The 26,585-nt window shown below is 37.8% G+C and overlaps 1 protein-coding gene across 1 annotated transcript in view; it reads left to right on the top strand.

The window, feature by feature from the left end:
* Pccb (propionyl-CoA carboxylase subunit beta) overlaps positions 1 to 26,585 on the top strand; it is a 61,408-nt gene that overhangs the window by 7,204 nt on the left and 27,619 nt on the right. Inside the window, exons 4-6 of the mRNA XM_046431941.2 lie at positions 509 to 565; positions 2,721 to 2,834; positions 19,697 to 19,807. Of these exons, the coding sequence (XP_046287897.1) occupies positions 509 to 565; positions 2,721 to 2,834; positions 19,697 to 19,807 (282 nt within the window). The remainder of the gene's footprint in view (positions 1 to 508; positions 566 to 2,720; positions 2,835 to 19,696; positions 19,808 to 26,585) is intronic.

Here is a 26,585-nt window from a genome sequence, read left to right as displayed (position 1 = left end):
AGAGATAGATTGCTTATTTGACACCCATGGAATCTGATATTAGGGTTAATTCTGCATAAGCTATTTTCTCAAAACTGCATTTTTCCTAAAGTGAAGGTGAAGTCTTTTGCTCTTGAAGATACATGAACTCCCTTTAAGGTATTTTATTTGCTCATTGCTGTTTTTCTTTTTAATTTTTTTTTTCCAATTTCTGAAGTTCCTTTAAAAACACTTTTCTATCTGGATACAGTGCTGCATGCCTATAATCCCAGTGTCTGGAGAGGCTGAGGCAGGATGATAACAAGTTCCAGGCCAGCTGGGGCAACTTAGAGCTTGTATCAAAATAAAACATAAAATGAGCTGGAGATACAGCTCAGTGGTAGTGCTCCTGGGTTCTATCCCCAGTAGCTCAAGCACACACACACACACACACACACACCTTTCTGTGAGTTTTCTGTTTCTTCCTTCTGGGTCTTCATCTCTGGTCAGTTATATTTTACTTATTGATTGAATTGTGCTTTCTTTTTAGGATTTTACAGTTTTTGGAGGCAGTCTATCAGGAGCACATGCCCAAAAGATCTGCAAAGTAAGTTTTTAATATTGAAAATAAATCCAGTACTTACATCAGTTTATAGTGCATATTGAGTATTTGGAGTGTATTAGACATTGAACTGGGTACTTGGCCTGGGGCAGAATTGTCAAGAGGTGGCATTGAGCTGAAAGATTTCTTTTCTTTTTTTTTTTTTGGTATTGGGAATTGAACCCAGGAGCATTTTACCACTGAGCTATATTCCCAGCCCTTTTTTTAAAAAATATTTTTTTTAGTTGTAGATAAATAAATAGATAAAATACCTTTATTTTATTTATTTATTTTTATGTGGTATTGAGGATCTAAACCAGTACCTCACATGGGCTAGGCAAGTACTCTACCACTGAGCTACAACCCTAGCCCCCATTCCCAGCCCTTTTGAGTTTTTAATTTTGAGACACAGTCTTGCTGAATTACTGAGGCTTGCCTTGAACTTGTGATCCTGAGTCATTGAGATTATAGTCCTGCACACACTGTGTGCAACCTGAAGGGATTCTTCATATTATTTTGTGACATGTATCTCTTTGATGGTCTGGTAAAGCCTGGATGCTCATTTTTTTAAATTTAAAATATGTAAGATTACAAAGTATTAAAAAGTATTTGGGGCTGGGGTTGTGGCTCAGCAGTAGAGTGTTCACATGGCACATGCACAGCCCTGGGTTGATCCTCAGCACCACATAAAAATAAATTTAGAAAAAAGGTCTTATGTCCATCTACAACTAAAAAATAAATATGCAAAGAAAATGTATTTAAAATATAAATGTATTAAAATATAAAATATATAATATAAACTATATAAAATATAAATATATTAAAACCATATTTGTGATGCATCAAATAGGAAGATTTAGCAGTCAATCAAATAATTGGTATATTTTCATGGTAGGCTTGAATGAAAATGACATTTTAGTTTATCTATAACAACTTGAACATAAAATATCTGACTTCCATTAATGACAAAGTGACATATTTCTAAAACTATTGTGATTTGTTGTCTGTATTCATAATTGAAGGAAATACTGAAGATTATTTTTTTTTTCTATCTAATTTCATAGACCACTGAGATATGTTCACCCCTTGGCGTTCTGAGGGCCCTTAGTAAAGCGCCTCAGGTCTAGGTGGGAGTCCAGGTGCTAAGAGGTGGAGAACAGGGCAAGAGCTGGGCCTGGTGGCTCTTGCCTGTAATAGAAGCTACTCAGTAGTCTGCAGGAGGATTGCAGGTTTGAGGCCAGCCTCAGCAATTTGGCAAGATCCTGTCTCAAAAAGGCCTGGGATGTAGCTCTCTGTCAGTTGTCCCAAATTCAATCCCTTGTACCAAAAAAAAAAAAAAAAAAAAGGCATAATGAGGACATGGTGCTGGAGGCCTCAATCTGATTTCCAGCACTGGAGGGTGCAAAGAAAAACCTGTTAGAATTTAGATGCTTCAAGGAGGAATAAAAGTGTGGCCCATAATTGGAGAATTTTGGTATTAAAAGTTGAACTAACTATAACTGGGCAGAGCTTCCTTCTTTAATGGATCACTTGAGTTCTAGACATTGTCCTGTCCTACCTGAGTCCTGAGAACTTGGGGCAATCACTTAAATTTTAAACCTTCCTAATTTTCCTGTTTCTAGTGCCCGTGTTATAATGGATAAATAAGATAATGGAACTGAATGAGCTTTGTGAACCTGTCAAGGGATGTAGGGATGTTGTTCGTTATGCTATCAGAGCTACTGACCCATGAGGAAAATCTGTCACGTTAGAAGTAAAAGCAGGCTTGATCTGGCCCCAGGTTAATAGATGGATCAACATCTGCTTTCATGAAAATGCCACTTGGCCATTCTGTCCATCAGTTCTTTCATGGTGTTTCTGGGAATAAAACTGCTGAAAATTTACAGCTTAAGCCTCTTGTTCTAGAAGTAGCTGCCATGAGCTATCTTACCCCTTGATAATTGGGAGTGCTTTGGCTCTTGGGTATTTGTGGACTTTTATCAGCCTTTTAAATATCTGGTCCTTTGTCTTTCATTGAAGGTACCCATTTGTCATGAGGAATGAAACCAGAGTTAATGCCTCCTGTCTGGAAAAGTACACTTAGAACATTTTCAGAAAACACTGCATGCTGATTTTGATAATAAGAGCAGTTGTCTCACAAGCTGTCTCTCTGCTGTCTTAGATCATGGACCAGGCCATAACAGTGGGGGCTCCAGTGATTGGGCTGAATGATTCTGGGGGAGCACGGATCCAAGAGGGAGTGGAGTCCTTGGCTGGATACGCAGACATCTTCCTGGTGAGAAAATACAGGATTTAGTTGTATAAGCCAAGTCCTGGTCAGAGCTTCCCTATCTCTTCCCATTGTTCTCTGCCCCATTGTGTCTGTTCTGTGGCTCCTTCCTGTGTCACTGGGTATGGGAAGAAGGAAAAGCAAGAGGGGATAGGAGCGTTTCCTTTTTCTTGATAGAGGGCTACTCAAAGGGGAAAACAATTAGTTAAATGTCATTTGTAGAAGAAAAAGCACTTGAGCTAGGTGTGGTCTTTAATCTGGTGCAGTTTCTTTAGTTTTAATTCGTTTTCCGTGACCTAGATATTTTTAAAAACTGGCTTCATTAAGATTATCATTTAAAAGCCAAAATATCTACCCAGTATAATCATAGAATTCAATGTTTTTTTTAAAAAAAGGTCTAGGGTTGTACAGCCATTCATAATCTGGCTTTAGAATCTTTCCCTCACTTCAGAATTATCTTCCTGCCTGTTTACATCTGTCCTCCACCTGGGCCTTCAGAACTATTGTTCATCTTTCTGTCTCTCCAGTCTCCTCATCTGATTCCTTTCACTTAGTATCATGTTCTAAGAGGTTTATTCATATTGTAATGTGCAGGAGTTCATTGCTTTTTATTGCTGAGTTGAATTCTTCTATTGTATGTTTTCCACATTGTTTATACCATAGCTGATGGACATGGGTTTTTGTACTCCTTGGCTTTCATGAACTGTGAACATTTGTGTATAACTCTGGATTGTTTTCAGACCATTTCATTGAGGGACGTACCTACAAGTGGGATTGTTGGGTTTTATTAGTTTATATGGAATTCTTAAAGAAATTGCCAAATTGTTTCTCAGAATGAAAATACTATTTTATGTTGTCATGAGCAGTGTATTAAAAGTTGCAGATTCTCCATATCCTTGCCAACACTTGGTAATGTCAAGTGTTGATTTAAGCCAATTAAATGGTGTGCAGTGGTGTCTCAGTGTAGTTCTAATAGCATTTCCCTGCCGACTAATCATGTTGAGTATCTTTTTTTTTTTTTTTAAAGAGAGAGGACAGAGAGAGAATTTTTTAATATTTTATTTTTTAGTTTTCGGTGGACACAACATCTTTGTTTGTATGTGGTGCTGAGGACCGAACCTGGGCCGCACGCATGCCAGGCAAGTGCGCTACCGCTTGAGCCAAATCCCCAGCCCTGTTGAGTATCTTTTTAAAAAGTGTTTTTATTAGTATTGATGGATATTTATTTATTTATATGGTGCTGAGAATTGAACCCAGTGCCTCACACATGCTAAGCAAGTGCTCTACCACTGAGCCACAACCCCAGCCCCATGTTGAGTATCTTTTAATGTACCTGTTAGTCATTTGGGAGTCTTCTTTTGCCCATTTTGTAATTGGAATTTTTTTTTTTTTTGTACCAGGGCTTAAACCCAGGGGTGCTTAACCACAGAACCACATCCCCAGCTCTTTTTATACTTTAGATACGGGGTCTCACTAAGTTGTTTAGGGCCTTGATAAGTTGCCAAGGCTGGCTTTGAACTCATAATCCTTCTGCTTCAGCCTCCCAAGCTGCTGGGATTACAGGTGTGTGTCTGGCTTGTAATTGGAATTTTGATTTGTTAGAGTTCTTAATGTATTATGAATATAAGTCCTTTATCAGATACAATTTGTGTCTTGCTAAGTTGCCCAGGCTGGCCTCAGACTCTCCATTCTCCTCCTTAGCCTCCCAAGTGCTTTTTAGTTTCTTAAAGATGACTTTTAAAGTGAAAAGTTTTAAATTTTAAAGTTCAACTTATCAATATTTTCTTTTGTGACTTGTAAGAACAAAGTCATGAAGATTTTGCCCAATGTTTTCTTAATTGAGTTTTATAGATTTGGCTCATTTACATAAGGTATATGATGGCTTGTCATTTTTATAGATGATGTGACATAACATTCTAAATTCACTCTCAGGTACCACTGTTTATAATTATTTTTCCCTCATTTGATTTTGTCTGACACTGGTCAAAAAATCAGTTTATCATAAATGTAAAGATTTCTTTCTGAATTCTTGACTCTTTCATCTGAATGCTCCTCTTTACTTGAGAGAAACAATGTCTTGATAACTATTGCTTGATAGAAGTTTTGAAGTTGGGTAAAATCTTCTAACTATGTTGTTCATAAAAATTGTTCTGGGGCTGGGGTTGTGGCTCAATAATAGAGTGCTTGCCTAGCATGTGCAAGGCACTGGGTTTGATCCTCAGCACCATATAAAAATAAATAAATAAAATAAAGGTATTGTGTCCAACTACAACTAAAAAGATATTTTAAAAAAATTGTTCTGGCTGTTCTAGAGTCCCCTCCATTTCCATGTGAATTTTTGGATCAGTTTTTAACTCTACAAAAATTCCTGATGAGATTTGGTAAGAATTGCATTGAGTCTAGATCAATTTGGTGAGAATTTGCATCTTTATATATTGACTGGTCCACTCCATGTAGACAGAATGTTTTTCCATTTTAGTAAGTTGGTCTTTAATTTTTCTCAGCAATATTTTGTAATGTGTAACATTCATGTCTTGCAATTCTTTTTGTTTGTTAGGTGTTTTACTCTCTCTCTTTTTTTTTTTCCCCTTACAATGCTGGGATTGAACCCAGGGCCTTACTCATGCTCCACACCATTGAGTTATATCCCCAGCCCTTCTTTTCAGTATTTTATTTATAGACAAGGTCTTGCCAAGTTGCTCCAGCTGGCCTGGAGTTATTTCATTTTGGATTAATTTTTGCAACTATATAGAATTAAAATTGATTTTTATATATTGATCTTATATCCTACAGCCTGGATAAACATGTTTATTAGCTTTTTCATTTTTGGTGCTGAGGATCAAACCCAGGGCCTTGTGCATGCTAAGCATGCACTCTACTAGTGGGCTAAGCCCCTATCACCTTAGCTCTAATATGTTTCTAGTAGGAGTTGTATGTGCATATTCCTTAGGCTTTCCTATATACATGATTATGTCTTCTGCAAATAGAGATAGTCTTAATTTTTTTCTAATCTGGCCTTCTTTTATTTCTTGCTCATTGTTCTGTCTAAAACCTGCTGTACACTGTTGAGTTGTGAGAGCAGACATTCTTGTTCCCAATCTATGGGGGAAGCATTCATTTTCTCACCTTTAAGTATGATGCCACCTTTAAGTGGCACATGCCTGTAATCCCAGTGGCTCAGGTGGCTGAGGCAGGAGGATGACGAGTTCAAAAGCCAGCCTCAGCAATGGCAAAGTGCTAAGCAAGTCAGACCCTGTCTCTAAATAAAATACAAAAAAGGGCTGGGGATGTGGCTCAGTGGTTGAATGCCCCTGAGTTCAATCCCTGGTACCCCCCAAAAATATATAAATGATATTAACTATTGGTTTTGTTTTTTGTTATATATATATATATGTCCTTCCTTAGGTTGAGGAAGTTCCTTTCTACTTTGAATTTGTTGGGTGTTTTTATCATAAAGGGGTGTTTGATTTTGTGAGATGCTTTTTCTGCATCTGCAAGATAATTATGTAGCTTTTGTCCTTTCTTCAAATAATACCGTTTATTATTATGTTAATTGAATTTTGAATGTTAAATTAACCTTTTATTCTTGTGATCAATCCTACTTGGTCATGGCGTGTAATCAATTTTGTAAGGCGCTCGATTCTGTTTGCTAGTATGTTGATGAGTCCTTTTGAATTGATATTAATAGAAGATAAACCTGTCTACAGTTATGACATTTTCTTTTGGTTTTGGCATTTGACTAATTCTCACCTCATCAAAAGACAAGTGCTGCTTCTGTGCATTAGGTTCACTGTGTACTGGTTACCAACTCTGAGTCTGGAAAGACAAAACACTCATACACACAAGTTGCACGAAGTGGATTTATTACTTACAGGTAGGCAGCAGAAGCCTAGGTTTTACTGAGACCCAGTCCCCAAGGAACAGGAAAGCTGCGTGGGTGGGATGGAGCTTTGATCGTATGTGCTCCACTTGCAGGAAACCGACTCCCCTGGGTTTTATACTCTGGCCATGTGATATGCTGGGTTAAAGTGTTTAGAAAAGCCTGTTTCTAGGGACTAGAACAGAGCCTGGATATTCTGTATATTCCTTATCCCAGGATGTTGCATTCCCAGTACCTTCAACAGTTATTCCTGAGCATTACAAGGGAGAAAGTGGGGAGAACTGGCTTGATCTGAGACTATCCTTAAACTGCCCTGCTGCCTCCTCTCCTGTTTGCTTAGAAGAACTTGTAAAGTATTGATGTGAATTTTTTTTTCTTTATTAAATTTGGTTCTGGGGGCCATATGCATGCTAAGCACATGCTCTACCACTGAGCTATACCACCAACCTCTAATTCTTTAAATGTTTAGTGCAGGGGCTGGGGATGTGGCTCAAGCGGTAGGCGCGCTCGCCTGGCATGCGTGCGGCTCGGGTTCGATCCTCAGTACCACATACAAACAAAGATGTTGTGTCCGCCGAAAACTAAAAAGTAAATATTAAAAGTTCTCTGTCTCTCTTAAAAAAAAATAGATTAAAAAAAAATGTTTAGTGCAGTTCACCATTGAAGTCATCTGGGTCTTGACTTTTCTTTGTAGGTAGCTGTTGAGTTATTACTCTTATGTAATAAGAGTATGGGTTTACCAGATTTTCCTCTTTTTCACTCAGTTTTAGTAGTGTTTGTCTTTCTAGGAATTAGTCCATTTCAGCTCAGTGATCTAATGTGTTGCCATACAGTGGTTGATATATTTTCTTGTAATTTTAATTCTATAGTGATGTGTCCTCTCATTTCTAACTTTAGTAACATGTGGTTTTCTTTTCCTTCCTTTATTTTTGTCTATTTAAAGGTTTATCAATTTTGGTGATCTTTTCAATGAACCAACCTTTTTTCTCTATTCTCAATTTTATTTCTGCTCTGATTATTTCCTTCTTCCTGCTTGCTTTGAGTTCAGTTTGTTTTACTCTGTCTAGTTTTTTAAGGTAGAAGCCTAGGTTATTGATTGGCAATTTTTTCCTAATATGTATATTTACAGCTATTTCCTTATTAATCTTCTTTTTGTTCATTACTAGAGTTGGAGTGTTAGGTCTTCAACTATTATTATATGTCTATTTGTCTTTTCAGTTCTGTCAGCTTTTACTTCAGGGCTCTGTTGGGTGCTATATATATTTTGAAAATTTTGCTAACCTTTATTTATGTAATACTGCAAAAAACTTTTTCTTTTCAAAAGACTATAACAGAATGGACATCTGAACATAGTAATGGGAAGAACTAAGTGCTAAATTTAAGACAAAAGGTGCCTATTTTTTTTGTAATTGTTATTTTCTAGGCATAGTGAACCTTTGTCAGTATGTAATATCTTTGTAAGCTTTTTGATTTAGAATTGCTTTGTCTGGCAATAATGTAGCCACCATAGCTCTATTTTTTGTTACCCTTTGCATAAGACATAAATTTTTTCCTTGCGTCTTTATATCTGAATTGGAGCTCTTTTTTTTGTATTATCTCAAGCTTACATTAATGCCTAGTAATGTACTTTATTAAAGCTAGACTTAATTTTGCCAAAATCTTTATAGTTAGAAGAGTTTGAAGTTGAACTTTAATAAATTTTTTTATTTTTTATTTTTTTTTTAGTTTTTATACATGACATAGGAATGTAGTTTGACATATCAAACATACATGGAGTATAACTTCCCATTTTTGTGGTTGTACATGATGTGGAGTTACACTGGTTGTGTATTCATATACGAACACCCTTCCCTTCATTCACCTTTGTCTAATCCAGTGAACTTCTGTGTGTGTGTGTCTCCTCTGGCTTATTGTGAGTTAGCATCCACATATCAGAGAGAACATTCTGCCTCTGGTGTTTTGGGACTGACTTATTTCACCTAGCATGATAGTCTCCAGTTCCATCCATTTACAGGCAAGTGGCATAATTTCATTCTTCTTTATCGCTGAGTAATACCACACTTTATTTATCCATTCATTTGTTGAAGGGCACCTAGGTTGGTTCCATAACTTAGCTATTGTATATTGAGCTGCTGTAAACATTGATGTGGCCGAATCACTGTAGTGTGCTCATTTTAGTGTGCATATTAAGTCCTTTGAGTATATGCTGAGGAATGGGACAACTGGGTCAAATGGTGGTTCCATTCCAAGTTTTCTGAAAATCTTGAATGGGAGCTCTTGTAAACAACACATAGGTTGTTTTTTGAAATCCAGTTTGCCAATCTGTTTTTATTTATATATTGTTATATTTGTTCATTTATTTATTTTCTTTCCACATTTTTATTGGTGCATTATAGTTGTACATGATGATGGGATTTGTTTTTACATATTTGTACATGCACACAACAGGACAGTGTAATTTGGCCAATATCATTTCCAGCACTTCCCCCTTGCTTTCCACTCCCCACCCCGTGGTCTCTTTCCTCTACTGACCTCCCTTTGATTTTTATTTTATTTTTTAGTTTGAATATCCATATATACTTTCACATGTATATTTCTATATATGTTTGTATACATTCGAATATATATATGAATATGAATATACCCTAACAGCAACCAAATTCCTGCTCATACATTTTCATATATAGTCAGTTACATAATCATAAACTATAACTAGAACAAATTGTAAACATTCATTTCAAAAGGAAAATAATTATTATTTTATATCTATTTAAATATTTTCATGTATATTTTTACGTATGTAGTCATATTTGTATTCCTGTGTAAGGATAAAAATGTTTAATCCCTAAACTAACTCTGTTTTTCTATATTAGTCCTGTCAACTTTTGCTTACACCAGTAACCTTAGAGAAACCTCTATACATACAAAACATGACATTTTATAGGAATGTACTTATATATTTGGGAATATAAGTTCATAAATTCACATCAAAACCCATGAATATTTTATATATGAACTCATTTCCAGAGTATTACCCAGATTTTACATGTAATATAACAATATTGCTTACCTTAAAAATAAGACTCTAAAGTACAAGAAATAAAATCAAGAATTAAAAAATGAGATGGACTTAAACTAAAAAGCTTCTTCTCAGCAAAAGAAACAATCAATGAGGTGAAGAGAGAGCCTACATTTTGGGAGCAAATTTTTTGCCATGAACATGTCAGATACAGCACTAATTTCCAGGATTTATAAAGAACTAAAAAAACAAACAACCCAATCAGTGAATAGGCTAAGGAGCTGAACAGACATTTCTTAGAAGAAGATGTACATTTGATCAACAAATATCTGAAAAAATGTTCAACATCTCTAGTAATTAGAGAAATGCAAATTGAAACTAACATTTCATCTCACGCTAGTCAGAATGGCAGTTTTCAAGAATACATACAACAATAAGTGTTGGCGAGGATGTGAGGAAAAAGGCACACTCATATGTTGTTGGTGGGACTGCAAATTGGTGAAACCAATCTGGAAAGCAGTATGGAGATTCCCTGAAAAACTTGGACTGGAACCACCATTTGACCCAGCTATCCCACTCCAAGGTCTATACCCAAACCACATAAAATTAGCATACTATAGTAACACAGACACATCAATTTTTATAGCAGCTCAATTCACAGTAGCTAAACTGTGGAACCAACCTAGGAGCCCTTCAATAGATGAATGGATGAAGAAACTGCGGTATGTATACACATGGAATATTACTTAGCATCAAAAGAGAATAAAATTATGGCATTTGTAGGTAAATGGATGGAGTTGGAGAATATCTTGCAAAGTGAAGTAAGCCAATCCCCAAAACCCAAAGGCCGAATATACTCTCTGATAAGTGGATTCTGATCCATAATGGGGCGGGGCATGGGAAAAATGGAGGCACTTTGGGCAAAGGGGAGGGAGGGGGAGGCGGTATGGGGGTAAGGAAGATGGTAGGATGAGATGGACATCATTACCCTAGGTATATGTATGACTGCACATATGGTGGGACTCTGCATCGTGTATAGCCAGAGAAATGAAAATTGTGCTGCAATTGTGTACAATGAATCAAAATGCATTCTGTTATCACAAATACCTAATTAGAATAAATACATTAATTCAAAAAATCCATAGATAAAAGTATATATACATAAATATATACGTATGAATATATATATTTTGATATATAATACTACCTCTACATTCATATTTATATTCATATATATTGATATATATGTTCTAAGGTTAACCTGTCCTCTAAACCAAAGCTGTAACTCGGAACTAAATCTAACCCTACCCATAATCGTGAGCCTTTTAAACAAAAATTTAATATTATGAATGTCTGTATATATGTTCACATATATATTCCATATATGTTTATATACATTTATACATATATATGAATGTACCCTCATAGCAACCCAAATCCTACCCATAAAATTTTCATATATGTTTAGTTACATGAGCATGTACCATATCTTTACTCTAACTGTAAACATCCTTCTCAAAAGAAAAACAGCTAGGGGCTGGGTTGTGGCTCAATAGCAGAGCACTTGCCTTGCACATGTGAGGCATTGGGTTTGATCCTCAGCACTGCATAAAAATAAACAAACAAAATAAAGATATTGTGTCCATGTATAACTAAAAAAAATTAAAAGCAAGCAAACAAACATTGTTAAAAAAAGAGAAAAACAACTATATACAAATCCATATCCATTTAAATATTTTCATGTATATTTTTACAATTATATTCACATTTGTATTCATATATATGGATAAAAATGTTCAACCCTAGCATTATTGTGTTATGGTCTGTTTGATTCTTGAAGTTGAGAAGGGTTTGTTCTATGTACATAGATGCTCCCGTTGTTTGGGCATAAATATTTATGATTATTATGTGTTGTTGATGTATAATTGCCTAAAGCAGTATGAATGGCCTTCTTTGTCCCTTCTGATTAAATTTGGCTTCAGGGCTGGGGTTGTGGCTCAGGGATAGAGCGCTCGCCTAGCACATGCAAGGCTCTGGGTTCGATCCTCAGCACCACATAAAAATAAGTAAATAAAATAAAGGTATTGTGTCCAACTACAACTAAAAAAATAATATATATATATATATTTAATAAACAAACCAATAAATAAATAAATAAATAAATAAATTTGGCTTGAGGTCCACTTTATCTGATAGGAGGATAGAAACCCCTGCTTGTTTATGTGGTCCATGTGAGGGATGTTTTTTCCCAACCTTTCACCTTCAGTCTGTGGATGTCTTTGCCTATGAGGTGAGTCTCTTGGAGATAGCATATTGTTGGGTCTTGTTTTTTAATATAATTTGCCAGTTTGTCTTTTTTTAAAAAATATTTTTTAGTTGTCAGTGGATTTCCCCCCTCCCACCTTATTTCTCTCTCTTTCTCTCTGATAATTGAACGCAGTGCCTCACACATGCTAGGCAAGCACACTACCTCAGCCACAGCCACAGCCTCAGTCTGTGTCTTTTGATTGATGAATTTAGGCCATTAATGTTCAAGGTTATTATTGAGATATGATTTGTGTTCCTGGTCATTTTGGTTTATTTCTAGTTTTTAATTTGAATTAATTTCTCTTTGATTGACTATTTCTTTACTGTAGTTCCTCTCTTTGCTGGTTTTCACTTTTTCCATTTCATCTTCATGGAGTATTTTGTTGAGAATATTCTGAAGTACAGGCTTTCTGGTTGCAAATTTTTAAAATTTTTATCATGGAAGGTTTTTATTTCATCTTCAAATCTAAAACTTAATTTTGCTGGATATAGTATTCTTGGTTGGTATCCATTTTCTTTCAGAGCTTGGTATATGTTATTCCAGGACCTCCTAGCTTTGAGGTTTGGGTAGAGAAATCAGCTGAGATCCGTATTGGTTTCCCCCTATATGTAATCTGGTGTTTTTCTCTCACAGCCTTTAAAATTCGATTCTTTTTCTGTGTGCTAGACATTCTCATTATAATGTGCCTTGATATGGGTCTGTTGTAATTTTGCACATTTGGGGGTCCTATTAGCCTCTTTTTAAAAAAATTTTTATTGTTGGTTGTTCAAAACATTACATAGTTCTTGATATATCATATTTCACACTTTGATTCAAGTGGGTTATGAACTCCCATTTTTACCCCATATACAGATTGCAGAATCACATCAGTTACACATCCATTGATTTACATATTGCCATACTAGTGTCTGTTGTATTCTGCTGCCTTTCCTATCCTCTACTATTCTATTAGCCTCTTGTATTTGATTTTACATTTCATTCTGAGAAGTTTTCTGATTTCATCAAAAAGATTGTGCATTCCTTTGGTTTGTAACTCTATGCCTTCATCTATCCCAATAAATCTTAAATTTGGTCTTTTCATGTTATCCCATATTTCTTGGAAATTCTGTTCATGTTTTTTTTCTTCCTTCTTTCCTTCCTTCCTTCCTTCCTTTCCTTTCCTTTTCTTTTCTTTCATCTGCCCTACTTAAATCATGAGCTGCTGCTGGGTTTTTTTTTTTTTTGTGGTTGTAGATGGACATAATACCTTTATTTTATTTTTATGTGGTGCTAAGAATCTAACACAGTGCCTCACATGTGCTAGTCAAGCACTCTGCCACTGAGCTACAGCCCCTCTTTCTTTCTTTTTAAAAATATTTTTTAGTTGTAGATGGACACAATACCTTTATTTTATTTATTTATTTTTATGTGGTGCTGAGGATTAAGATCAGGGCCTCACATGTGTAAGGCAAGCACTCTACCACTGAGTCACAACCCCAGCCCATGTTCATGATTTCTTAACATTTTATCTCTATGGTCAATTCTGTTTTCAAGATTATATATTTTGTCTTCATTGCCTGAGGTTTTATTTTCCAAGTGGTCTAGTCTGTTGATGCTTTCTATTGAATTTTTAATTTGGTTTATTGTTTCCTTCATTTTAAGGATTTCTTTTTTTCTCTCTTTTTATTGAAGTGATCTTTTGCTACCTGTATTTGTTCTTTTACATTATCCTTTACTTCACAGACCAGTTTAATTATTCTAAGCTCCTTCTCTGACATTTTTTCCATGTGATGTTGATGGATTCTGTTATTGGAGAATCTTGGTTTGCTTGGGGAGATCTGTTCCCTTGCTTTTTCATGTTGTTTGTGTGTCTACCCATCTAATGGTAAGGATCTGAGGCAGTAGAGTGTTTACCCTGTGGACTTACAGTGTCCCTGAAGGTTTCCAGTGCCTCACTGTTTAGGGGGAGACAATAATAATAATGACTAGTGCAAACAATTTACAGCATTAAATCAAATAGTTCCTACTATGATGTCTATAATGTTAATTATCACAATAAACAGAAATGATATGATCAGTTATTGCCTATAATAAAAACAGGAAGTTTGCAAAAGGGTTTAACTTTTCAGATGATGGATGGGGAGAGAACAGAAGTGATATAGAATGTGATGATTATGAGGGAGCAGAAGAGAAGACAGAACTAAAAGATTAATAAAAATAAAATATATTGTGTCCAACTACAACTAAAAAATAATAAATATTAAAAAATATTGACATTAAAAATGCTAGAGATAAGAAGAAAAAAAATAGGAATCTGTGTAAATGTTCATGTGCCATAAGGTCACAATTAAACAGTGAAAAAGAATTAAAGGGCTGGGGATGTGGCTCAAGCGGTAATGCGCTCGCCTGGCATGCGCGGGGCGCTGGGTTTCATCCTCAGCACCACATAAAAATAAAGATGTTGTGTCCACCGGAAACTGAAAAATAAATACTAAAAAAATTCTTTCTCTCTCTCTAAAAAAAAAAAAAAAAAAACACCAAAAAACCCCCACAAAATCTTGATGAGAAGTTAAAGAATTCTTTCTGTTGGAGTTTTCATTGATGAATTTAGGCCATTAATGTTCAAGGTTATTATTGAGATGTGATTTGTGTTCCTGGTCATTTTGGTTTATTTCTAGTTCAGCTTCTCTTTTCAGCAGTATTAGGTTGGTATTCTGGAGTGTGATTTGTGGATTGCCGGAGAGAGGTAATCTGTAGGTGGAGTTCCTCGAGGTGGGGTTTAGCTTTAGGAAGGCTCCAGGCTCTTTGCTGAATGCTAATTGGTCTGGAGATTTTAAATCAGTCCACCTCCAGTGGTAGTATTGACTGGTCCATGCTGGAAGACTTTACCCCAGTAATCTCCAGTTCTTAGTCCCTACTTATTGCAGACCTCACTGTTTCTTGGTCCCGTCTCCAAACAATCTCTCCTGTTCCCACCCTTCTGAGTTCCAGGCCAGATGTGTCCTGCAAGCCTTGGGATTGGAACGGGAGGGGTAGAGCTGGGTGGGTTTCCTCCCTGTTGTCCCCTGTGTAAACCTTTCTCCATGTTTGATTTTCTCCTGGTCACTTAAGCACACTCTGTTGTGCAGCATGTGTTTATTGGGCCTGTGTTTTGGACCGAACTCAGGTTTGCCAGGAATTGGCTTTCCCTGTTGCCTGCTCTTGAGCTGAAGCTGCAGAATGGTTCTTTCCTTTGTCCTCTGCATTCTGCCTGGAGAGATGGTGGCTTCTTTCTCCCCACATGGGTATTGTGCAGCGAGTTGTTCAGCTTTGTTGGGCAATGTCTGTGGTCTCTAAACACTCTACCCAGATATACCTCGGACCTCCCCAGAATGCAGGTTCCTTCCTTTAATTCCCTTATCCATCTACTATGCTCACAAAGGGACTTCTCTGGCTGTGGCAGTGGCTATGCCGCTGGGGATTTTTTTTTCTGTGTCCCCAATCTGCTTTGAATGTCCAGTGTTAGGTTCCAGTAAAGTCCCTTCTTTTTTTTTTTTTTTTTTTGTTCACTCACCTTGTGGAGAAGCTGCCTGTCTGCTTTCTTGGTTTCACACCAAGGAGCAGCCAGGAAAGCAACCTCCTCTATTTCGCCATCTTGGATCTCTGCCAATCTGTTTTTTTGACAGGAGAGTTTAATCCATTCACATTTAAAGTGATTACCCACACAGAAGGATTTGCATCTGCCATTCAACTGTTTGTTTTATGTATATGTGATAGTTTTTATGCCTTAATTCCACCATTGTGGCTTTTAAAAGTTTAGTTTGGTTGTGTCATTAAAATTCACTTCTTTCATTTCTTTTTTTTTTATTGGTTGTTCAAAACATTACAAAGCTCTTGACATATCATATTTCATACATTAGATTCAAGTGGGTTATGAACTCCCATTTTTACCCCAAATACAGATTGCAGAATCACATCGGTTACACATCCACATTTTTACATAATGCCCTATTAGTAACTGTTGTATTCTGCTACCTTTCCTATCCTCTACTATCCCCCCTCCCACTTCTTTCATTTCTATATTTAATGTTTCCTTCTCTTAATGGTTACCTTGGTGATTACAATTAAACTAGTTGGAATGAAACCAGGTCAGCTTCAGTAGTTTGGGAGCATACTGCTTCTGTACATCTGCATCTTATGTTGTCATTATCTAGATTATATCTTTATGCATGATGTATTCATTATCGGATTTATAATTGTTTCATGATTGTTTTTTAAATTATATAGGAAAAATAGAGATGTTATAGACTGAAATATAGCCCTACTGTCTTCTATATTTACCTAGGAAGTTGTATTTTACTGTCGTGTTTTTTCTCTCATGATTTCACATTACTGTAGTGTTCTTTTATTTCCTGACTAAAGAATTCCCTGTAGTATTTCTTGTATGACATGTCAACTGCAAATGAACCCCCTCAGCTTTTGTTTATCTGGACATGTCTTATTTTGTCTTTTATCCTTGAAGTTTAGCTTTTCTGGACACAGAATTCTTAGCCAACAGTTTTTTCTTCAAGTATGTGTTACTGCCTTCTGGCCTACATGGTTAGTCTTATTGAAGATCCCCTGTGTGTGATCAGTTGCTCCTATCTCTCTAATTTCAAAATTTTTTCAATGTGTTTGGGTTTGACAGTTTGACTATAATACGTCTCAGTATAAATGTCTTTGAGTTCATCCTACTTGGAGTTCATTGAGCTTCTTAGATGCGTATATTCATGTCTTTCATCAAATTTGGTAAGTTTTTGGCTATTCTTCAAATATTTTATCGGACTCGTTCTTTCTCTTTTGGGATTCCTAAAATGTATATGTTGGTATGTCTCTATTCATTTTTCTTTTTTTCCTTTTCTCCAGACTAGATTATTTCAACAGTTTAACCTTGAAGTCTTGTGATCCTTTTTTCTGCCACTTGGATCTGCTGTTGAAAATTCTAGTGAATTTTTCATTTCATTGATACTTATTTTGTTCGGACATTGTTTTCCTGCTTCCCTGAGTTCTTTTTCCTTGGTTTCCTTTAGCTCATTGAACATATTTAAGATAGTCACTCTAGCATCTGTGACTAATAACTCCAGTGTCTGTGTTTCCTCAGGGATGGTTTCTGTTAAATTCTTTTTTTCCTTGTTGAATATGGTCACTGAACTTTTAGTTGTCTCTGTGGCCAACCAGTGATCAGATAAAGATGTCCCTGAATGTCCGTCTCAGAAGGCACACCAGGTTGGTACAAACTATCTCTTTCCTTTGTATTGGGGTGGCCATTTGAATCCATGATAATTGAAATAATGACTGGCCTCCAGGCTGCCCCTCAGCCATCAAAAGCAGTGATCAGCAATCAAAATACACAATCCTTGTGCTGTGCATGTGGCTTAGTGGTAGAGTACTTGCCTAGCTTTTGTGAGGCTCTTGGGTTCTACCCCCTGCATCTCAAAAATGAAAAACCCCAAAAACATACAACCCTAATATTTGAAGGACAAGGTCCTTGTTGTCCACCTTGGCCCCAGCTAGCCACTTCAGGAACATGGGTTTCCAACCTCACAGTTACCTGCTTTTACTTCATGGTTTTGGGCTGGGAATGATAGCAGTTATACCAAATGCAGAAATTCACTGAGATGTACCTGCTTCTTCATCACACTCTTCCTTGGATCCTGCAAGTGTTCAACTAAACTCCAAAGTTCCAAAGTATTTACTTCAGACAATCCCTGTTAGCTGAGTTGTTGCTTCAGTCCCAGATTCCTAGAAGTTCCTCTTCTGTCTACCGTGATGTCACTCAACTCTTAGGTTGAGCTGGATGTAGTCTCAGCTACTCAGGAGGTTGTGAGGGGAGGATCTCTTGAACCCACCAGTTTGTTGATTAGTCCAGGCGACACAGCAAGACCCTGTCTCAAATGAAAAATATCCCACAGTTCTGTGTGTAGAGCTATTTTTTTAAGCTATATTTTTTGAGTTTTTTTTAACTCTAAAGGTTACAATATAAATTTTAAATTATCTGTCTACTTCAAGTTAATACTGACTTTATTCTGGTAAAAGATGGAAACTCTGCTTTAATATAACTATTTTCTCCCCATTATTTGTGCCATTATTATTATATATTTCATTATAAATTATGTTATAATTACATTACAAAGTGTTATAATTACAAATTATAGTGTTATAATTATTACATTATATATAAGTATTGAGAATTATATTCATTTAATACTTGTATTTAATCATAATTTGCCATTTTCAGTGCTTTTTTTAAAAAAATATTTTTTTTTAGTTGTAGTTGGACATAATACCTTTATTTTATTTATTTTTATGTGGTGCTGAGGATTGAACCCAGTGTCTCGTACGTGCTGGGCGAGTGCTCTACCACTGAGCCACAACCCCAGCCCCTTTTCAGTGCTTTTAATTACTTCTTGTGGACTTGAATTACTGTCTGGTATTACTTTTACCTTGAGGGAACCCTGAGCTGGCCTGGGCACTGGTGGCATTCTTGGTTAAGAATGTGTCAGGGGCTGGGGTTGTGGCTCAGTGGCAGAGCACTTGCCTGTCACATGTGAGGCACTGGGTTTGATCCTCAGCACCACATAAAAAATAAATAAATAAAATAAAGGCATTGTGTCTATCTACAACTTAAAAAAAAAAAGAATGCCTCAGACTCTTACCATTCTCATCTCAACTTTAACAGTTTTTTGTGAATGAACACTTCACAATTTAATATTTGATTCGTTTCCAGAACCTTGAATGCTAATATTTTTTTTTTGACAATTTTGTCCAGTTTTCTAGTTTTTTTTTAAGGAGAGAATTTTTCAGACTCTTAACTGTGCAGTAGCTGGAAGACCACCTATCTAACTTGTCAGTTTTGCAGAGAGTATAGAGACATTTTGTGCCAAAATTAGCTACTCTCGTGGTTTACAGACATTCTGCTCAGAGCCACAGCAGGCTGAAGAGTGGACCCACTTTTCTGAAGCTGATGGGGCTCAGGAGAGGGAAAGGGGTTGGCAGTAGGGCAAGATGTGATTGGGCCCTATTGCCCAGCCTGGGTCCTCAAGCCCCCACATCCAGTCTTTTCCAGGAGGTGGGCTGAGCTTAACCCATCATATACCCTTATCCTTAGGGAACCTTTCTGGCTCCTCCTACCTCCCCTCCCTGACATCCCCTCTCTGGGAGGGGCAGACTGTGGAAGGTAGTACCTGCCTCTCAGCCTCATCTTGTGACTGCTGGGTGCCCACTGGGTGGAGGGTGTGAAGAACCTCAGAATAGAGGCCAGAGTCTGGGATAAGTGCTGGCTCTGATCACTGAGGTTTTCCTTCCTCTTCCAGCCAACTGTGTGTGGACATGGGTGCTGCGGATGAGGTGTGTTTGGAGCTGGAACTAGTGTGGCACAATTCTCTGTAGCTCATATCCTGCTGAGGTTTTTGGGAACAGCTGCCAGGGAGCAGAGAGGAGAGAAGATCTTCACCCCAGAAAGTAACATACCAACTTTCCCACAAGTTAGGGGAGGAAATTGCGTACATAATTCTGGAAGAGCTTTACTGAGCCTGCTCACCTGTTCACCTTCTGCATAGCCTCTCTGTGCAGGTGAAGCCAAATGCTACTGTTTCCTTTATCTTCCCACAGGTAGGGCCTCCACACCTCTGTAACCAGATGCTTTTGCCTTTTTCTTTTGACAGAGGAATGTCACGGCATCTGGAGTCATCCCGCAGATTTCTCTGATCATGGGCCCATGTGCTGGTGGGGCCGTCTACTCCCCGGCCCTAACAGACTTCACATTCATGGTGAAGGTAAGAAAGAAGAGCCTGTTTCTGATGCCCTTTGAGAGTCCTGTAGCCCCTTATCTGTAATAAAAATGATTCCTGACCCAAATCTAGGTTGTTAGCTGCATTCTCATTGGCATTCAGCAGAGTGATGATAAGGTCTTAGTGGAGAGGTTTTGGCACGGAATCTGTAGCTCATGGGGTTCACTAGCAGGAGGTGCTCATGTGCTTCAGTGGTGGGTGATTTGATTTGTTAGTCTGAATTTAAATGGTTTTTAGGTAATTAAAGGATCTATCCTTTTCCCAGACAGGAGACAGTCTCTTCACTCCTATTCAAAAGGTTCTCATGGGAGGCATTTCTATATTTTTAGGATATTGTTTCTGGTCGTCCCACATTTATTTCTTTAACTATTTGCCATTTTATTTCATTTTTTGAAATGGTTTTGAATAAATCGATCTCTGACTTCATTTTGAGAGGTGCATATTTTTATTTCATAACTTTAATGGAATGACATTTAAAATTATTTGTAAATGATGCTTTCTTCTACTTAACATGTGGGCAAATGCCCTTAATCTGTTACTTTATTTATTTTTAATTTTTTTTAGTTGTAGATGGACACAATTCTTTATTTTATTTATTTTTTTAATGTGGTGCTAAGGATTGAACCCAGTGCCTAACACATGCGAGGCAAGTACTCAACTACTGAGCTACAACCCTAGCCTAATATGTTACTTTAAAATCAGCCTTTTTCTCTTAGAATATTAACAAAAAGAGCAATAAATACCAAGACAGGAAGGTTGGGGGATGCAAAGTAACAATAGTCACTTTTCTCAAAGCAGTAGGAATTCAAGTTTCTAAAGTGCTTATCCTCTGACCCAGCTGTTCTGTTTCTAATGTCAGACTGAAAGCCACATAGATGTTCAACAAAAGGGGTGGGTTTAACCAATTAAGATGACCAGATCTCTTGCTTCCTGCGCACAGCAGAATCTCCTGAACGTTGCTGACTAAATCCAGGCAGGTCACTTCTCTACTGCTGCTGCTGCACTTCTCCTTCCTGCCCCAGGCACAGAGGAGAGGTGCAGGAGTGGCTCCTCTGGTGGAGGCCATCCTTCCTGTGCACGTTGGGGAACACTGCCGCAGTCTGGCTGGGCACAATCAGGAGCCACTTGTCAAAAGAAACTAACTTTATTTTTAGAACCACACACGCCAAACAAAACAGCCTCTCAGGAAAAACCCTCAGAGCCTCAACTGCCACCACCGGCTTTCCACAAGCCTCTCTCTCCCACACAAGCTTCTCTCCACCTCCCACAATCCTCCTGCTCTTGAGGCCCATTGGCTGGGTCATGTGGGCGGAGCCAAAAAAGTCCCCCAATGAGCAGCTCCGTGGTCTGAAAGGGCAGGGAAACAGCCCAATGAGCATCACAGCAGAGGAGCCAATCAGCTAGATGTTGCTGGGGCCGCTGTGAGCCAATCATCAGCCGGCAGCTGGAAGTTTGCTGGCAGCTGGAAGTTTGCTGGGGCCCCTTCGGCTGTGGCTCTCAACAGAACACAGCTCTCCATGCCTGTTCAGTGGCCTCATGCTGACCCTTCTCTCTGCTGCTTTATTACATTCTTTTAAAGGATGGCAAGGATATGGGAACTTTGTGTTTTGCAGTACTGGGGGTTGAACCTGGGGCCTTGCACATGCTAGGCAAGTGCTCTACCACTTGGCAGCCCTCTTTACTACTTCCATTTTCTCCCTTGCTACTGTATCCTATCAGAACTTAATCAAGTGCAGGTCTTTTTTGTCTTTAAAAACAAAAGCTGTCCCCTATAGGTAATTCTCTCTCCCTCCCCTCACCCCCCCTTTTTTTTTTTCTTTTTTGCAATGCTAGGGATTGAACTCAGGGACTTGCACATGCTTGGCAAATGCTCTACCACTGAGCTGCACCCCAGCCTTTTTTATTTTATTATGAGACAGGGTCTCTTTGAGTTGCCCAGGCTGGCCGTGGACTTCCTGTTCTCCTGCCTCAACCTCCTGAGTTGCTGGGATGACAGATGTGCACCCCTGTGCCCACTCTCTTTTCCTGTTCATGTCAATTTAGCCTTGTCCTCCCAATCCACTAAACTGTCCTCTAAGGTCATTAGTGCCTTCTGTGTCACTGTGAATGCTAGTTATTGCTCATCTCCCTCAATCTCTCAGCAGCATTGTTTTCTCATGCCCTCCCATGATGCCTCTGTGACATCTTCTGTCACCTCTGGCCACTTTTTTGGTTTTGTTGACAGTTTACATTATCCTGCTCAGCCCTTTAGCTGCTGGGGTTCTTTCCAAACTGCTTTCCCTTCTTTGCCTTTTTTTTTTTTTTTTGGTACTGGGGAGTGAATCCAGGGGCACTTAACCACTGAGCCACATCCCCAGCCCTTTTTAAATTTTGTTTAGAGACAAGGTCTCACTGAATTACTTAGGGCCTAACTGTATTCTTGTCCTGCAACTAATTGTTAGACCTTAATCATTTGATATCTTAAATATTTCATTTGTTTAATAAAGTGCAATAAAAATGCAACATTTTTTAAGAAATTTTCTTTTGGAGTTGAAAGTGGACAGAATGCCTTTATTTTATTTGTTTATTTTTATGTAGTGCTGAGGATCGAACCTAGTGCCTCATGTGTGCTAGGCAAGCGCTCTTCCACTGAGCTACAGCCCCAGCCCCAAAATGCAACATCTTTTTAAAAAAGAATCTGAAAGGTAATTATGAAGTTCATGTGGGGTAAAGAAACATCCTGTAAGAATAAACACTTCAGAAGAAGTATAATGAGGGCTAGCTTGCCAGTGCCATAGTACATTATAGAGCTGCAGTAACCAAAATGGCTTCATTAACATGCAGTGAGTGGACAGATCATGGGATGGAACAGAAGTGAGAAATGGGTCTAAATATATTGTACATTTAGCATATGATGAAAGATATATTTTTGTTCTATTTAGGGGCACTGATAATACCAGTTTTTGTATCGAGGCAGTTATTTGATTCACACAAGGATTTATTTCTGGGCTCCCTCTCTCCCATTGATGTGTTCTCTCTTAATGATGGTGGTCATGTAGTAAGTTTTAAAATGAAGACATGAGATCTCCACCTTCATTCTTCGTTTTCAAGATTGTTTTGACTGTATGTAATCCTATGAAGTCCCATATTGATTTTAGGCTGAGTTTTCCTCTTGCTACTTAAAAACTTCATTGGGATTTTGATAGGGACTGCCTTGGATCTGTAGACGACTTTGGGTAATGATTTTAATATCTAGGTGAAGGTTTGTTAATTTTATTGACCTTTTCTAAGAACTAATTCTTGGTTTTGTTAGCTTTTCCTGTTTTTCTATTTATCTTCTGCTAGCTGTAGGTTTAGTTCTTTTTTTTTTTTTTTCGTATTTGTTTTTTAGTTATAGGTGGACACATGTCTTTATTTATTTATATATTTATTTATTTATTTATTTTTATGTGGTGCTGAAGATAGAACCCAGTGCCTCACACGCGCCAGGCAGGTGCTCTACCCCTGAGCCACAACCCCCACCCTAGTTCTTTTTTTTTTTAACCCCAGTTCTTCAAGGTGTAAAGTTGGTTGTTTTGAGACCTTTCTTCTTTTTTAATGTGCTTAGAGCTATAAGTTTCTCTTTTGGTGTTGCTTTCACTGTGTTCTGGGTTTTTGTATGATTTTTAAAAAAATATTTTCTTAGTTGTAGTTGGACACAATACCTTTATTTTATTTATTTATTTTTAAGTGGATTGAACCCAGAGCCTCGCACATGCTAGGCAAGTGCTCTCCTGCTGAGCCCCAGCCCCAGTCCTTCGTATGATGTTTTTAATATTCATTTGTCTCGATATTTTAAAATTTCCCTGTGATTTCTTCTTTGACTCATTGATGGTTTAAAATTATTTGCTTTTTACATGTTATGAATTTTCTAGTTTTCCTTCTGTTTTTAGTTGCATCCCATTGTGATTGATTTCACTCTCAAAATTGATTAAATCCTGTGTTGTGGCCAAACACATGGCCTACCTTGGGATCACATATCCCAAGGTGTCATTTCTTGTTGGTCTCCTTTAAGCTGAAACAATTCCTTGGACTTTTCATCATGATATTGACAGTTTGGAAGGATACAAGATAAATTATTCTGTTCTCCAGAATGGGCTTATCTGATGTTTCCTGGGGATTAGAGTTGAGTTTGGTATCTGAGTTTGTCTGTTACGTAAGGCTTGCTGTATCATCTTAGATTATTCTATCTAGAGTCGAGAGATGCCCATATTCCCCTATGAGTGATGCCACTTTGATAGCCAGCTCAGGGTGTGGTCTCTTTCTCCCCATGGAGTTCCTGGTTTTCTCTTTGTAACTTAATGGTGCTTTTTGGAGAGATGCTTTGAGAACTTGAGAATATTCTACTCTGCATCTCACTTTTTCTCCTTGATTGGTTTATTTTCTAAACTAATCCATACTTTATAATGTTTAATAAAATGGTTATCTAGCTCCATGATTTGCTTCCTATTAAGTGGCATTTTAAAAAGTTTTTAAAATTTTTATTATTTTTAAAATATATTTTTACAGTTGTAGATGGACATGATACCTTTATTTTATTTATTTATTTTTATGTGATGCTGAGGATTGAACCCAGTGCCTCACTCATGCTAGGCAAGTGCTCTACCGTGGAGCCCCAGCCCCAGCCCTCAATTGGCGTTTTACTCTAAGGAAGAACCCCAATTTCTTTTCTCCCTCCTTCCTTCCTTCCTTCCTTCCTTCCCCTTTCTCTCTCTCTCTCTCTTTCTTTCTCTCTTTCTCTTTCTCTCTCTCTCTTTCTTTCTCTCTCTCTCTCTCTCTCTTTCTTTCTGTCTCTCTCTTTCTCTCTATCTCTCTCTTTCTCTCTTTCTCTTTCTCTCTTTCTCTTTCTTTCTCTCTTTCTTTCTCTCTCTCTCTCTTTCTTTCTCTCTCTCTCTCTCTCTCTCTCTCTCTCTCTCTCCAGGGATTGAACTCAGGGGCACTCAGCCACTGAGCCACATCCCCCACCCTATTTTGTATTTTATTTAGAGACTGGGTCTCACTTGAGTTGCTTAGTGCCTTGCTTTTGCTGAGGCTGACTTTGAACTCAAGATCCTCCTCCTCAGCCTCCTGAGCTGCTGGGATTACCGGTATGTGCCACCATGCCTTGTGGCTCTACTTTCTTGAAGATATGTTTATTTAATCTATTATTAATGTGAATTCAAGAATTCCTGTTTTGCCCAGTGGTTTATAATCCATTACTGTTGTTTGTTTTGATGCTCATATTGTCCTTAACCAGCCAGCCTTAAGCTGGCTCCTATCCTGTTTGATATGTGAATCAAGTTCACATGTTCACATGTGCACATTCCTTTAATGGGTAGTAGTTTTAATTCTGAAAAGAGTTTTTCTTACCTCAAGGTCATGAAGGTAGTTTCCATTTCCTTAAAGCTTTATTGGTTTGCCTATTTTACCTGTCTATACCTTCCTGGAATTGATGCATGGTTTGAAGTAGGAGTCCCTTCCCCCATTTTTTCTCTTCAGTGATTGACCTTGTCAATCTAGAGCCTTTTATGGAAATGAACATCCATTCCTGCTCTGTGATGCCACATGTGTCATAAATCCAGCTCTGGTGGTCTGTGTGCCTATTTCTGTGACAGTGCCACATGACCTCAGTCAGGGTGGCTACAGGAGATGTTGATAGCTGGTAGAGCAGGTTGCAGGTTGGCCCACCTTGTTCTCAGGTGAAATGGGCTATTCTTGGCCCTTTGCGTTTACGCAAGGTGTCGTCAGATTGCCTAGGCTGGTGGTCTCGAACTCCTGGGTTCAGGAGATTCTCCTGCCTCAGCTTACTGAGAAGGTGGGCTGTGGGCACATGTAACTATGTCTGGCTTTATACATTTTTTTCAACTGTATTGAAATATGAGATAAATTATACGTACTTGAAGTGTACAACCTGATGTTTGTATAAATCCATAAAGCAGTTACTATATGATTCAAGACAAGGAACATCCTGCACCCCTAAAAGTTTCTTTGTAATCCATTTTTAACATCCATGTTTAACAAAACCTGATCTTCTGGTAGCCATTGACTTACCTTCTGTCACTATAGATAAATTTGCAACCTTCTGTCTTTACAAATAAATTTGCATTTTCTAGGATTATGTATCAATGGAATCATACAAAATGATATTTTATGTATAAAAAATCATATGGAAAATATGTACTCATTAGTGGGAGGAGCGTTAGCTGCTGCTTCTTTTTTTTTTTTTTTTGTGGTGCTGGGGATTGAACCCAAGGCCTTGTGCATGTGAGGCACGCGCTCTACAGCTGAGCTATTGTATCCCCAGCCCGTTTATTTAGGACAATTGCTTAGAGATTAATCTTCTAATGAACATTTTAGGTTGTTTTTAGTTTTTTTTTTAAATAAACCTTAATTTTTTAGAGAAGGTTAATGTTCATAGCAAAATTGAGCAGAAGTCGCGAAGATTTCCTGTGTATACCCTTGCTCTCGCTGGAGTGGTACATTGTTACAGTTGGTGTACCTGCATTGACACATCATTACTCAAAGTCCGTTGTTCCTTTTAGGGTTCACCCTGGATGTTGTTCATTCTGTGGGTTTTAACAAACATATAATGGCATTTTTCATATGAATAGTTTGACTCTCCTAAATCTACCCTGAAAATCCTCTGTGCTCTGCCTGTTCCTACCCTCCCCCCATCCTTTGACAGCTACTGTTTTTCTGCCTATCTAGTTATGCCTTTTCCAGAATGTCACATAGTTGGAATCATCCAGTTGGTAGCCTTTCCAGA

The sequence above is a fragment of the Marmota monax genome, unplaced genomic scaffold, assembly GCF_021218885.2.
Source record: "Marmota monax isolate L192 unplaced genomic scaffold, Marmota_monax_Labrador192_F-V1.1 WCK01_AAM20220418_F8-fsc00022, whole genome shotgun sequence".
NCBI lineage: Eukaryota > Metazoa > Chordata > Mammalia > Rodentia > Sciuridae > Marmota > Marmota monax.
The sequence above is the reverse complement of the archived record's forward strand: the minus strand, read 5'-3'. Positions and strand labels throughout refer to the sequence as shown.